General features: G+C 44.9%; 6 protein-coding genes across 6 annotated transcripts; 2 read left to right on the forward strand and 4 right to left on the reverse strand.

Annotated features, from left to right (window-relative positions):
* Positions 1-88: 88 nt before the first annotated feature.
* Positions 89-2,803, reverse strand: IL334_004677 (uncharacterized protein; the record flags this gene model as incomplete). The annotated part of the gene is made up of 8 exons (XM_062936394.1): positions 89-310; positions 374-817; positions 888-1,448; positions 1,518-2,045; positions 2,117-2,179; positions 2,272-2,513; positions 2,607-2,679; positions 2,756-2,803. The coding sequence occupies 8 exons, from the start codon at positions 2,801-2,803 to the stop codon at positions 89-91; spliced, it is 2,181 nt and encodes a 726-aa protein (XP_062792445.1).
* Positions 2,804-3,251: 448 nt separating this feature from the next.
* On the reverse strand, positions 3,252-5,558 carry IL334_004678 (uncharacterized protein; the record flags this gene model as incomplete). The annotated part of the gene is made up of 11 exons (XM_062936395.1): positions 3,252-3,365; positions 3,435-3,545; positions 3,642-3,960; positions 4,030-4,088; positions 4,151-4,225; positions 4,296-4,577; positions 4,642-4,755; positions 4,811-4,912; positions 4,992-5,093; positions 5,162-5,271; positions 5,348-5,558. The coding sequence occupies 11 exons, from the start codon at positions 5,556-5,558 to the stop codon at positions 3,252-3,254; spliced, it is 1,599 nt and encodes a 532-aa protein (XP_062792446.1).
* A 1,005-nt stretch (positions 5,559-6,563) lies between these two features.
* On the reverse strand, positions 6,564-7,342 carry IL334_004679 (uncharacterized protein; the record flags this gene model as incomplete). The annotated part of the gene is made up of 3 exons (XM_062936396.1): positions 6,564-6,753; positions 6,811-6,876; positions 6,942-7,342. The coding sequence occupies 3 exons, from the start codon at positions 7,340-7,342 to the stop codon at positions 6,564-6,566; spliced, it is 657 nt and encodes a 218-aa protein (XP_062792447.1).
* Positions 7,343-7,365: 23 nt separating this feature from the next.
* IL334_004680 (uncharacterized protein) lies at positions 7,366-7,703 on the reverse strand (the record flags this gene model as incomplete). The annotated part of the gene is made up of 2 exons (XM_062936397.1): positions 7,366-7,423; positions 7,477-7,703. The coding sequence occupies 2 exons, from the start codon at positions 7,701-7,703 to the stop codon at positions 7,366-7,368; spliced, it is 285 nt and encodes a 94-aa protein (XP_062792448.1).
* Positions 7,704-8,354: 651 nt separating this feature from the next.
* IL334_004681 (uncharacterized protein) lies at positions 8,355-11,247 on the forward strand (the record flags this gene model as incomplete). The annotated part of the gene is made up of 8 exons (XM_062936398.1): positions 8,355-8,422; positions 8,496-8,505; positions 8,560-8,675; positions 8,764-9,408; positions 9,476-9,728; positions 9,786-9,976; positions 10,025-10,166; positions 10,231-11,247. The coding sequence occupies 8 exons, from the start codon at positions 8,355-8,357 to the stop codon at positions 11,245-11,247; spliced, it is 2,442 nt and encodes an 813-aa protein (XP_062792449.1).
* Positions 11,248-11,533: 286 nt separating this feature from the next.
* IL334_004682 (uncharacterized protein) lies at positions 11,534-12,791 on the forward strand (the record flags this gene model as incomplete). The annotated part of the gene is made up of 7 exons (XM_062936399.1): positions 11,534-11,576; positions 11,635-11,682; positions 11,765-11,953; positions 12,010-12,048; positions 12,109-12,359; positions 12,473-12,719; positions 12,775-12,791. 7 exons carry the CDS (start codon positions 11,534-11,536, stop codon positions 12,789-12,791), a joined length of 834 nt encoding a protein of 277 aa, XP_062792450.1.
* Between the last annotated feature and the right edge of the window lie 1,231 nt (positions 12,792-14,022).

Below are 14,022 nucleotides of genomic sequence, written 5' to 3' on the forward strand. Positions count from 1 at the left end.
ACAAACGCGGAAGACGGTATGCCCCAAATCAGAACAGGTTTGTTGATTTTACATACATCCTGTATATGTCATTGAGTTCGTTCTAGTATCAACGACTCCAGTATTCTGCCCACTCTCCTCCCCTAACTGCCTGTCGCACTGCATCTTTCAGTCTCGCATCATCCCACTCGACCCATACTTTCGCAACATCCAGACCTAATCTCCTTACTTTATCATCGGTCAACTTTGACCAAGGTCCGGGTATCGACCCTTTGGAAGGATGTTGCAGGTGAAAGAAGGGAGCCAATTTGGATGCTAACGAAGGGAATGTCTGAGTTCACCATCTATCAGCGGTTGTGTTGAGGGAGAAGTAACATATAAAGATCAGACTTACCTCGCTATTAATTATACTATATCCTCGTTCCAGAGACCCTTTCCCTCTCAATCCTAAATACAGTAGGAAATCCAGTAATTTACTGGTAGCTTCTTCGTCCCTATTACCCAATTCCCACAAAACCTTAGGTAGACTGTCTAGCCATTCACCTATTTTCTGTCTCAGTTCCATGTTCGACGGCAGGATGAAAAATGGATAAGAAGGATAACGTTGTTCGTGCAATTTGATGAGAGATATCAAGAAACCATCACCGACTGAACGTATTGACGAAGTCGAACTCGTCCGTAAAAGATGAGATAGGAACGCTTCCCCTACTACAACAGGAATATCTTCTTCGTCTTGAGACAACGATGGCGGTCTAGTGACCAATGCGAATATTATCGGGAGTATAGCTGTATAAGCCGCTGGAGTGAGATTTGGCGATAATATATCTTTCTTAGGTGCCTATCAAAAATCACATTCAGCAGATGAATTGGGCTACAATATGCCTGGCAATTGGAATGAGATGACTCACTAATATATCCACAACCCATGACGCAACTTCTTCCATTGCCCATTCATCTGCTCCGTCACCCTTTCCTTTCCCTTTTCCTTTTCCTTTACTCCTCTCTCTTTGCCTCATACTTTCCCAAGCTACTTCAATAGCTTTTACTCTTTCTTTCCAGCTGATTTCCTTCTTGTTCTCCTTCGGCCAGATGAGTTCGACAGGTCTAGGGGCAAGTAATACAGCTAAGTTGGAATACACCAATGATAATTCGAAACCTGCTGTTAATCCACTTGGAGTTGGCACTGATAACCTGTGTGACGAAAAAGGGAACCAAGCTGCCATTCTTTTCAAGAAATCAGATACACATCCTCGCACTTCTCTAATCTCGGATGAGGGGTTCGTAGGTGATCGAGTGAAGATTGCTCGCGCAAGTAGTTCGGTAAGTGCAGCGGTAGTTGTACATAACGCCAAGGGAATGTCCTCTCCTGCTGAAGATAAAGAAGTCGATGTCGATGAAGGTGAGAAAGCCGTAGGAGCATTTTCTAGGAATGTTGATAGTAATAGTGGATGGAGGGATATGTATAATTGCTAAGGCGAAAAAACGCAGTAGTCAGTCTTTGACCTGGTAATACCATTGGAGATAAGCTAGTAACTCACGGATAGCACTGATACGATGCCATCTTCGCTTTCTTTGCCTTGCCCATTCAATCTTCCTACTTCCCACACATCTTCATTCTCCTTATGTAAATCCAAGCTAGATCCGAGCACCCAGCCTTCTTCAGCTAGATCTTCCAGAGTAGGTTCACCTTTCATTCTTCTTTCTATACCTTTGCCTTTATTTTTCTTCTCGATCCATCCTTCTAGCCATTCTTCCTCCAGTTCCTCTTTTCCCAAACCTTTTCGAACGAATTCCATCATAGCTCTTAAAGTGACCAATTTAGCTCCACCAGTCAGTCTTCCAATTTGACTGTTAACACCTTTCTCACCTCCCAGCCCTACTGCCAATCTCAAGCCTTCTAAGATGTTTGATGATTCCCGGGGCCAATCACCTACAACGTGCGATGGGACATGGTTGAGGAGGAGATGGACCAATTTACATGCATCCAACCTGATTTCCGGAAAGATATGCGATAGTGAAGATGATGTCTGGAGTATCAATAGGGGAAGATGAGGGGATAATGTTGTCTGAAACCATAGATAAGAGGAAGATGATTAGGTTTTTTATCGACACCTGGACAAGGACTAGAAACACTTACAACAGGTAATTGAGGTAAATACCATGCTAGTAAACCAAGCAAGGCTTTTCGTACGGTTGCATCCTATCCAGTAGTAATGTAGTCAGTATCATGACCTTCATTCTGGAAAACCTTCTGTGTATTTCAGTCGATCTAGAGAGTGCCATGACACTTACATCATCAGATATCAAACCTCCTAAAGCCCTAAGGACTTTTCCAGTTTCTCGTCCAATAGCGATTCCCAATATATCTTTGACACCTCCGATAGAATCTTTCCTCACGCCAGCATTCGGATGTCGGAAACGTATACAAAGGTCCTCCAGCGTCAAGCCATTTGCCGTAGTCGGTTCTGTTGGACCTTGACCTTCATCATTGAGAATAGCTCTTGAGACACTCTGTTGACCCGGTAAAGCGATTGCTAGCCACAACAATGACACCATTAGCAAGCGTGTTAAGACAGCAGAGGTATTGCTGTGAATCTCGTAATGATATATGTGAGACCTCAACTCACATCTTGCTTTGAAAGAAGTATCCGTAGCATTACTAGCTTGTTTCTTCCCCTTACCAAGTTTTAGCTTTGCTTTCTACACAAGAGACATGAAACCGGACACGATCAGCTATGTATTCAAGATCGGCAGCATATCTGAAGCTGACGCTTACAGTGAAATCAGCCTGCTTCTCCTTCTTCTTCTTGGTAGCTTTAGGCATTTCGAGCTATCTGTGAGCGGGTAAAACTAGTCGTATAGAATGGAGATTCTCATATAGCAGACCTGATTTTATTTATTTTGATCTTTTGGTTTCAAACTTTTAGACAACCGAATGATCCCACGTGGTATCCTCATCGCGCCACGTGTTTGTCACATTTTGTCGGTCCCCACAAGAATATCCCATTTACTGCTAATATCATTTCTGTACGATATGGACTGCAATGTAAAGCATGAGTTTGTGCGACTCAAGTGGTTTCTATGTACATGCTATACATCCAGCCATCTACCAATAACACCGGCAAAAATTCGGAAACGGTACTCTGCCATCATGCTCCTTCTAAGCGCCCTACAAATCAGATCAGGCTACGAAGCTAAATGTATTCCTGCAACTATGTTATATACTATTCCACCACCTCTATGTAAGATACAGTATTGTAGGTCTAATCTTCTCAATGGTTCTTAAGACCAGATTGTTCGAGGGAAGTGACATGCGATTTCATCTTTCTTGGTGCGATTTTGAGATCGTACATCTCATCCATCTCGGCGAAAGTCCTTCCCTTGGTCTACAAGATCAAAAACCAATCAGTAAATAAGGGAATTCCACTGAGTAAATATAAAGGATATGTACTTACCTCGGGAAGCATGAAGAAGTTGATGACAGTACCGAATCCACCTAAAATAGCGAACATGAAAAGTGTTTTCACACCCCAATTCCTTGAAGTGGCGGAAATCATCAAAGGAACCTACGAATTGAGATTGATTTCATCAGCTTTTCCATCTCTCTAACGATTGTGAGGTAGAAGGACTTCAGCCGATCTAAACAAGATGATTAGACGTACGGTACTATTGAAGATGGCACCGGATATAGCATTGGTACTAGCTGCAAAAGCTGTTGTCTTTGCTCTCAATCTGGGTGTGGCAATCTCGGCAGCACACGTCCATCCTGTTCCGGCGAATCCAAAAGCGTACATGAAAACCCAAAGACAGATGAAAGCGAGAGTAGCGCTATCAGTGGCGTCTGATTTCTTGGCGAAACCTAAACCTGCAATGGCCACGTTGAAGACTGTACAAGCCAAACCACCTGTGAGAATCAAGGTTCTTCTTCCGAGCCTTTCAATACCATAGAAAGAGACCATCAAAGAAAAGATCAGGATACAGCTGTGCAAAACAAGATCAGTCATCCTTCAAATACAAGTCAAGAGTCAGGATCTCGGGTGATAGACTCACTAGATGATTACAGAGGCTTGGAACGGTTCAGGGAGACCAGCTTGTTGAAGGAAATAAGTCTAAGTTGTTATTCTGGTTAGCTGAAGTCTAAAATATTCTCGCCTAGAAAAAGCATATTCACGGTGTAGTTGAAGATAATTGGAGATCCTGACCAATTCTGCATTACTAAAGCAAAGACGGAAGCGAAACTTCGTCTCTGATAGACGATCGGCAAAAATGATTAGCATTCGACCCAATTGTGCCATAAAATACAATAGGTGACTCACGAGATGGGGACCCATGAAAATGTCTTTGAGGGCTACTTGAGAGTTTGAATGGCTCTTCTCCTTTTCTTCCTGGATCTCGAGCAACATGGCGTTGTACTCTCTCTCGGTATCGTAACCTTCCACGCCTTTGTAGATCCGGGACATGACCTTTTTGGCATTGACCTCGTCTTCTTTTCTGGCGTAATACCATGGTGTTTCAGGAAGGAAAGGAAGTGCGATGATCCAAAGACCCAAAAATACAAATTCAGAGTAAATAGCTTTGAGGTAGTTGGTTGGGTCCGTCTGCAGTGCGCGAATGCTGTCAGTATGCTGTGGCACAGTCGAGGCTGCGACAATATCTACTTACCTTGTTCAAGGCATTGAGAGCGATAGAAACAAAGAGTTGACCTAAAGCGTAAGACCAGCCGTAGGTGCTCATCAGTGCACCCCGAAGTTGAGTGGGCGCAATCTCAGAAATGTACTGATTCCTTCGGAGTCAGCTCATGAAGTCTCCTTGATAAACTTAAACTGCTCACGGTAAGGACACCTTGTTGGATAAGACCTTGACCGAGACCCATGAGCATTTTGGCGGCGAGCCAATCTCTATAGTTTCTCGCTACAATCTCGGTGATAACACCCTGTATGCGATCCAACACCATTAGCACATTGTGCACCCAATCCAGGTTACGCTCGACTCTGTCTCTATGACGAACTTACGCCAATAAACACAACGGTAAGCGCGTAAAGAGTGAATCTTCGTCCAAATCGATCACTGATGAATCCGCCCAACCAATTACCGATAAATTGACAGAGATATGCCTGTTCGAAGGAGGATGTCAGAAACTGTCAGTTCATTCTTGTGTACAGTTCATGGCAAGTAGGCTTACCAGACCACTCCACATAGAGATATACTTGGCGTTTACACTTATCTTCCCGGTTGTAGGGTTGACGATGGTTCCGAATTGCTTAATAAACCCAGCATTGGCAAGCACACTCCCTAAAATCCCGTCTTAGCAAAGATCCTATGTTGCCCTGCTCCCCTAGCAAAGCTGACACGAGGAGGACCCACTCACCTGGCAATGACGTCTGATATCCGTCCATGATGACACCAAATGCGGTGATGAAGCAAAACAGACAAGCTCTCCAGAACTTGCGCATAGCCTGGATCCGTGATAAACCGGCAAAGGCCGTGACATGATCGTTATATGCTTCGCCCTTGTTGGCATCCAGAGTATCTGTCTGGATATCTTCTTTCTTGGTTTCGGATCTTTCGAGGTCAGCCATCGTGTATATTATCGTGAAAAGGATGCGTATGAAAGGCGACTTCGATGCGATTTCCAAACGAAGAAGAGGTAATTCGATAGCTTAACCCCTTTTTAAGCCTTCATTCTCCTCAGATGAGGGGAAGAACCAATCGTGCAGGGGTGATAACAAATAGTACCCGGACCGTTAAATTTAGACGATAACGCTTTTTACCTGATCCAGCCAAATACATATCTGATTTCCGGAAGTTCAGATTATAGATACTCTCCAGAACCGTGCAAAATCTCTGCGTTTACGCTTATGAAGAGAGAGCTTTGCAAGAGATGTTTCTGATAGACGTCGAAGGAAATTCAATTTATTTGATGCATAAAATAAGGTTGACTCACATGACCTGAGCAAATCCAATAAGTTTGAGAGATACTCGAGTATTTTCCCTTCAGGCGATTGGCTACAAAGATATGAAATTCTGTTTTGCCAATTGTCTAGTAACCGGAGGACTTTTTGGGATGGAAACGACGCGATCACCTACCTAATCGAGCACAATCTATAAAAGTGATTTCCGGCATGACGGAGAGAAAATAGATACGTGTTTGTCCCTCATTTAACCCTTGTAGTAGAAGTCTGAATAATTTCATCCGCCTCTCCAAGTGAGAAAGCTAACGTTACAATCAGATTCGGTAATTGTTCCCGATCGAGAGGGCCGTTATCATTTCGTTCATTACAATGGCAGCCAGCGTTTTTGGGCAATCAAATTAACACTTGCGCAACCACTGGACGCTGCAAGCCGCGGCGTCGGGTACGGAAACAGTCTGTGAAATCGACACCCAGAGCTACCTGGGCCTATTTAGTGGGTGAAATAATCATGATGTTGGACCCTGGGCTTGAACACGAAGCCAAGCCTATACTGGGTTTTGTTTGCGCACTCCTCATTAGTGCTCTCCGATCCAAGGAAGAGATGCGATTCTTCGGTGATGCAACAGACGAAATTCATACATCATATTAAACACAAAATACAAAACATATTCTTTATGCTACCTCTTGCGTAGGATGATGAGGTGATTGGAATTGGGTTGAAAACTCGACACTGAGATAATCTTCGACGAGTTTATCGTCGACATAGTCTAGTACGATTTTAGTGTCACTATCCTTTTCGAATGACTCGATAAGGGGCTGCAGAGAACGTGGGAAAGGTTGCTTCATTTGATTATCGAACCACCTGCAGTACGGTCAACAAAGCTAACAAAAGTCCGAGCTGAAGAAGGCAAAGACTTACTTGGCCATGTATACCAACGCAAGCATAACTCGGGTCTCGGGTGTATGGTTTGGCATACCAGCATGCCTGAGCAATCCTCAAATCAGCTTTTAAATTTATTTGATGACCATAAATCGGAATTGCGAACTTACCACATTCTCATGTCTCTCAAGATCAAACTACCTTTCTTGACACTGCCATAAACAGGAGGTCTGACTTGTCGCCTTTCCTCTAGTTTGTCTCCTCTCACAAAACCTAAGTTCATAGCTTCGTGGTCGGTCCAAGGAGATGAGTTATGAGTTCCCAGCCACAGTTCAGTAGATCCGTTTTCTGGAGTGACATCAATGAGACAAACATTCATAGCGATAGCGTAGGCGTGCGAAAGGTGTCTTCCTCTGACGTCCTTGTGTACTTTTTGACGAGAGGAAGTGTTTCCTAAGAGAGTGTTAGACCTAATGTAATGTAATTCCGGTTGTGGGCCGAGTACATTGGACAGAACAGCAGAAGCAAGCTTGTTTGCGTAAATCTGAGGGAAAAGGTATTCTGTAAACATATCAGCTTGGTCGACTTTAATATTTACTCACCTTCTAATATGGGAGGAACTTGAGAGACATTGCCTTTGTCTTCACCTTGGCTGTGTCTTGTAAGCATTTGACCTTCTGCAATCTGCATTATCATCGCACTCACTTCCAATGCACCTTGATGGTTCCATTCACGATCTTTTCGGTATCAGACTTCATCTTCTCATTCAGCTTGTCAATGACTTCGATATCAATCGCGTTCTGGAGGACAACGAGTCCATCGTTAAAGAGGGCGTCTACCGCATCGAAGAGGTGAGCGTTGGTCAATTGACCAGTGGTTCGCTCTTCGTCAGAAAGAGGAACTATCGTTGGAGTATCTGTGGGAACAGGCATATTTGCTACTAAAGTTGCTGATATTGGTTGTCAATGAAAAGCTGATGATAATAATACCTTGTACTAACTTGTTGCATCGCCGAGTCATCTTAAAGTGCACCCATATTTATTCGACAGAACCCAATTGCGTTCACCGCTTATCTTGACGTTTTGGCTGTCTGAACTCTCGGCAATTAGATTTGTTCACGCGGTCCGAAATACTACATTTAGCTCTGACTTTATCAATTTATTTTGCTTGATGAACCTCGCATCCACTCGCTGTTCCCTCTCGCTGCAAATGTCTGCTATGCCCAAATCTGACCCTGGGGTGGAGATCCAAGGGGTCCTTCCGTGAGGGGCAGCTCCTTTGTATGAGCTATCACGGAACAATGTTTATCAGGCGGAAGATTGGGCTGGAAATCTAATTTGCAATTCAGGGTAACCACATTCAAGGGCGAACTCACTAGGCCAACTGAAGAATCCAACAACGAGATTGTGGAGGTCTGACCCGGGGTTCATGTATATATATACACGAGCAATTCTAACAAGAAAACCATATCTGAAGAAACGGTCACTACTTTTCTTATAACCGGTAGACCAAAGCTCGCTCATCAATTCAACCTGTCTTTGGGTTGATCAGATTGTGATTAATCAGAAGAACTCTTGTTGGATATGCAATCTGAAGCGGGACCTTCCACCGTAGTCCTGACGGAGAAAAGAGGACTGAAAGCTTGCACTGCGTGAGCTGTGCTTTGAACAATCAGATTACAAGCACCTCTCGGGTTATCTCGCTAATCTGAATCGCTTGATTAGGTGTCGCATCGTACGTGGTTTCTGTTGATTGCTATCTGTCAATGCCGAGCTCACCCTGCTGTAGGCTAAAGTCCGTTGTCAAATCATCTCTGGGATAGGAATATGTGTCCGTTGTCAAAGCGCGGCTATCTCATGTACTTTCACTGCTGCTCGTCGCGGGAGAGTCAAGGGCAGTAAAAAGTGAGTCAGTCTCAATTCGGATTGTTGCTGAATGATGTAGCCGAAAAACTCTGCAGAAGCTCGCGGATAGAGATCGCAATGTCTACAGGAACGGCAGTTCCACAGGTTCCAGCATCGAACCCATAACACAAGATTTGGGTTTGGGTTGGACGGCAGGTCTTCAACCCTCCGTGAATCAGGTCGAAGAGAGCTTACACCCTGCAAGTGTAGGGGTGTCTGCAACACGCGCTCAAAGTCCTCTAGACCCTTTTGTATCCAATACATCTGGACTGGTCACTCCCGTACATCAACAACATCGCGAGCATGGGTTGGATCCACCATCTGCTCAAAATCGGATGACTCGCAGAACCGTCCAGATTATGGCAGGGTCTTTCCCAACGGGATCTGATCGGTCACTATCTGAAATTGTACCTCGTGCCGATTTCTCCACTGGAAAAGATGTGCACAATCCACTTCTCTTTTTGGCTGAATGTGCGCGGCGAGGGTGGGATGCTTCGGACGCGTCAGAATGGAGGGATCCAATGATCGTGCCTGCTCCAGGAAGCAATTTGCCTCTGGATGATGCTATCCGTTTGGGAAGATGGTCAAAGGAAAATTTGGGGAAAATCATGGCCGATCAGAGAAAGTACTTTCAGCATGGTCTTCATGGTACCAAGAGAGACGTCAGTATTGGTTTGGATCCGGTATACCAGAATGTAATACGAGAAGAACAGGTTGAAGAACTATTCGCGAGGTGAGCAACCTTCGATATGTCTAGTGCTTATCAGCTTGCCGCTTGCGGGACTGACCATGATGTACAGCTACTTCTGTCACGTTCATGTGCAATGCGGAATGCTGGATAGAAACATTCACACCCCATCGTTTGTACGATCGCGTTCGTCCTTCTTGTTCACGGTCATACTCGCGCTAGGTGCGACTACTGCAGCCACCAGCCCAATATCCACTCCTCAAGACCGTCTTTTGACTCTTAAGCTGTGGGCACATCTTGAGAAATTACAATTAGTGATCTGCGCTACGGCAGCTAAATCGCTTGAGATTGTTCAAGGCATGTTGGTGAGTCTGGGCTGCCTTTCAAAACGGGATAATCTGATGACACTGCGTTTCCTTAAGCTGGCACAAATGTGGGCATTGAGGTCGCCAAGATTAGTTGATGATCAGCGGGCAACAAGATTGGGTATGGCTGTGCGAATGGCGGGTCAAATTGGGCTTCAGCTGGCCAAACATCACGGGAAAAGTCCTGGTGAACAATCGAATACGAATGATCTGCGTACCCGTCTATCCCTGGTGCTTGTGGAGAGCAGGTATGTAACATGTCTGAGAGAAGCGATACTGTATTGACCAAAGTTTAGGTGGGAATCAATTGCTGATAGGCAGGAAATCTCGTGCCAGGGGTTTGACCTGACGGAATTTGAAGCAGAAGAGCTCGATCGCTCGGATCCTTTGAGTGCGATCGCGCTTATGGCTGGTGATTATGCTTTGTATCGTTTCGAAGTACGTAAAAATAGCCCGACATTCGCTCAATGTGTGTATGAGTACGCGGCTGATCTGTTTCCAGGCTGAATCGAAGGAAAGGCTTTCTCGCATTATCCAAACCACTCGATCAACAATCGCGATGGACAGCGAGCGGATCTGGATTCGAACTCATCTCTCCTCTTGGGAGGATACATGGGTCAAACCTCAGACTGATCCCCTTCGCCAATGGTGGTTTCGTTACTTATCGATACGTTCGCGCCTCGTCGGCATCTTGCGTGTCGCAAAAGCTAGAGTACATCCTGGTCCTTGGACGGACCAGATGAAAACGGATCTCGTACTGGTCTCTACAGAGCTCATGGAAGGATGTCTATCTCACGAGAAATCCCTGCATATGCTCAGACCCACTTCACCCATCGTCTTCGCCGCAGCTATTCTGTTACAGCTGACGGGCAAGGAAGCGAAAGAACGTGATTTGATTTTGAGGGTGGCTTTGAGGCTAGCGGGCGATCCAAGGCAGGAGGATGTCATGACTTACGCCACACACAACGGATATCAGATACTGAACATGCTCTGGTACGCTTTCGTAATCTTTCTCATTGAGTTTACTTGGCTGACATCAAATAGCCTAAGCAAAGAAGTGGATCGTGGCATCGCTGGACCAATTTCGGATGATATGAGGAATGTCCACTACAACGAAGGTGCTAGCTTTGTGTCCGACCACTCGATGATGATGGAAGAGAATCACATCGAACAGAACTTGCATTCAATGGCAGATCCAGCTCCGCAACCTTTTAGCGACATCGACCAGCTTCTTGGCATTAGTGGAAGTACCGACTTTTTGCAATGGTCCAACGGACCTGAAGGCGCTAATCATCACACCGCGACAGAACACCAGCAGAACACGACGTGGAACAGCTTTTTGTCTACCGAGCCGTTGGCTGGGAATGTCTTTCCATCAGCAGGGTTATCCGGCAATACGGCGGGTGTGACATGGAACGGCAATGGAGACGACCCGTATAATCTTACTGGAGGAAGGCAAATGTCGGATAATGCCATGTCCGATTTCTACTTTCACCTCGCGTCTGCTTTGGGGAGTTGAAGCATTGTATCAGCTTCGTTGTACCATGTATCATATCAACGCTATCGTGTATGTACACTCCTTAACTTATCTAGTATTCTTCAATTTTTAAGATCTGTCACGAAGTACATTGAGGGTTCATAAGCTCGGATTGCAGCCTTCCGCATTCTCGGAATTCAGTGACACCAAACGGAAAGATCGGGCTATTTTTGCCGGAGCGTTTTTTATTCTTAATATATAAACATGAAGTCTCTCGAGAACGCTCACCTTTTTCCTTGCAACACAATTTCAACACGAGCACATCGAAATGATCAGTATAGACTTCAAGGGAAAAGTAGCCTTGGTGACTGGTATGCTTGAAATCACCTCCTTCACGTTGTGTTAACGCTAAAGTCTGAGCCGGTGTAGGTGGTGGAAGAGGTATCGGATTAGCTATCACTCGTGCACTTGCAGAAGGTGAGATTTCGATGTGTCCCTTTTGCCTGAAGCCGGTTTGAACGGGTCGACTATGGATATTGACGAGTTTGCTCGTCCTCAGCTGGAGCAACCGTTGTTATCACCTATACATCCAAGGATCCATCATCGGTAGCAGAATCTGTATCCAAGGAGTTCAAGTCACCCGTTCATGTATATCACTGTCCAGCGGAAGATAGTTCTCGCAACAATGAATTAATTCAAAAGATTTCGCAGGATGTAGGGGAAATAGATTATGTCATTGCCAATGCTGGTGAGTGAATTGGACATGTTACTCCAGTAGCTATTCAAGCTGAGATGTGTGAACAGGCGTAAGCTTGTGGAGAGAAGCCATCGATATGACTGACGGTAAGTTCCTTTTGATTTTCGGTTCTTCTGAAGCTTTGCTAATAAGTTGAATGCTAATAGAGGAACTGGACAAAATCATGCAAATCAACCTTTTCTCTCCTTATTACCTATCTAGAGCCATTGTCAGACATTGGCTTGATTTGCCCATCGCTATCTCGTCAGAATCCAAGGAAAGAGGAAAGAGGGACGAAAAGCTGAATTTGGGGAAGAAAATCATATTCATTTCATCAATCTCTGGCCTAGTAGCTATGACTCCTCAGGCTCAATCAGCGTACAATGCTAGCAAAGCTGGGTTGACAATGTTTGCCAAGGTGAGTCGTTAGCCTGATTCGTGTTCTTCCATCCCAGATGGAACGAAAAACAGTTCGCGTCCCGAATGCTCATAAATATAAGAAAGAATGCAATGCTGACTATGCTGTTTCAGTCTTTAGCTGGCGAATGGGCCAAATATGGGATCACCGTGAATACGATATCTCCAGGATATATCGCAACAGACATGATTGCCAATCCACCTCCAGGAGAAGAATTATGGGTTCAGAAATGGCATGACATGACTCCCGTAGATCGATTCGGAGAAGCCAAGGAGGTCGGAGATAGCGTAGTTATGATGTGTGCCGACAGAGGACTTGGAGCTGGATTTATGACTGGAAGTGATCTGGTCATTGACGGAGGTGAGTTTGAGACAATCATAAATCTAGGATCCGATGCTGATCAGAATTTGAACAGGTTATAATATCTATTAGTAGTATTGTTCACTTAAAGATCAGGAAAGTGTTGAGCATGTACACCTTTTTTTTAAGGACGTGGAGGCATGCTATCATAGGAAAGGGCCTTCTTCGCCATTCAAAGACCTGATCGACTCGAGCAAGTTGCAATTCTCTATGTAACGGATAGGGCTATGCGAATGACGTCCCTCAAAGGATTTCATCATCCTTTGAATGTGAATCCTTTAAGGGAGTAGCGGTCACCTAGCTTCCTGGTGGAGCGCTTCTATATAAGACCTCAAACCTACCGTCCCTATCCTCCTAAATCTCTTTCCACACTGTTAGAAACTCAACTTGAACCAGTTATACTTATTATCAAAGTCGGTTGAACGGTTCACAGCATTCGCCACCATGTTCAGAAGACCAAATCGTACAGTGCTTTCATCGAGAAAGAGGCGCATATCATCTCATCCCTCCAGATCGACAGAACCGTCTGGATTATCGAGGCGACAGCATCCTTCGTGGTTCGATCGCATCGACAAGGATGATTCGAATGCGAGTTCTGACACATTGTCCGCTAGCGATCGACCTTCTACGATCAGCAACTCCAAGGAATCCCAGAGATTATCAACCTCGACATTTGGTAGAAAACGCAGACGTACTCCATCTATGAATTCTAGTTTTTATCTTCGCCTTAGAGATCGTCTGCATGGTCATTGCAGTACTTTGACTCAATGTTCCCGGGCCCTACCCTCAACTTCAACGCGAATATATCGGCACGAAAAGGGTTCCGCTGGTCGATCTAAAACGGCACGTTCGCCTACTGCGGAATCGCATACCAGCAGATTCAAGTCTTACTTATCTCAGTTCTCGACGATCGGTACAGCTGCAGGTATATCAGCGAAGGAACGATTTATGTCGACCATCGACAACTCAGTTGATACGGCTTATATTGACGCCTTATGGAATTCAGCAAATGCCTTTGCCGGAGGGTCACATAGCGAGAATGGGGCGATCAGAATCGGGAAAGGAGAGGAGCTGATCAGTACAAAAGGTATAGACAGAGATGCTCTGATAATTACCACTGCTAAGATGATGTTTGAAGCTGATGTAAAGGAGAGAGAGAAAACTGTTCAGTGTGATATAGTTACAAAAGACGGACTGACAGAAAGAAATGATGCCGGCGTCAATTGGCGAACAAAGAGAAAGTACAGGGAGAATACAGATTCCTCATTCGCATGACGGGGTGTGAATACTTTAGTTTTAGGCA

This window comes from Kwoniella shivajii, chromosome 6 (genome assembly GCF_035658355.1).
Source record: "Kwoniella shivajii chromosome 6, complete sequence".
In the NCBI taxonomy this organism is placed as follows: domain Eukaryota; kingdom Fungi; phylum Basidiomycota; class Tremellomycetes; order Tremellales; family Cryptococcaceae; genus Kwoniella; species Kwoniella shivajii.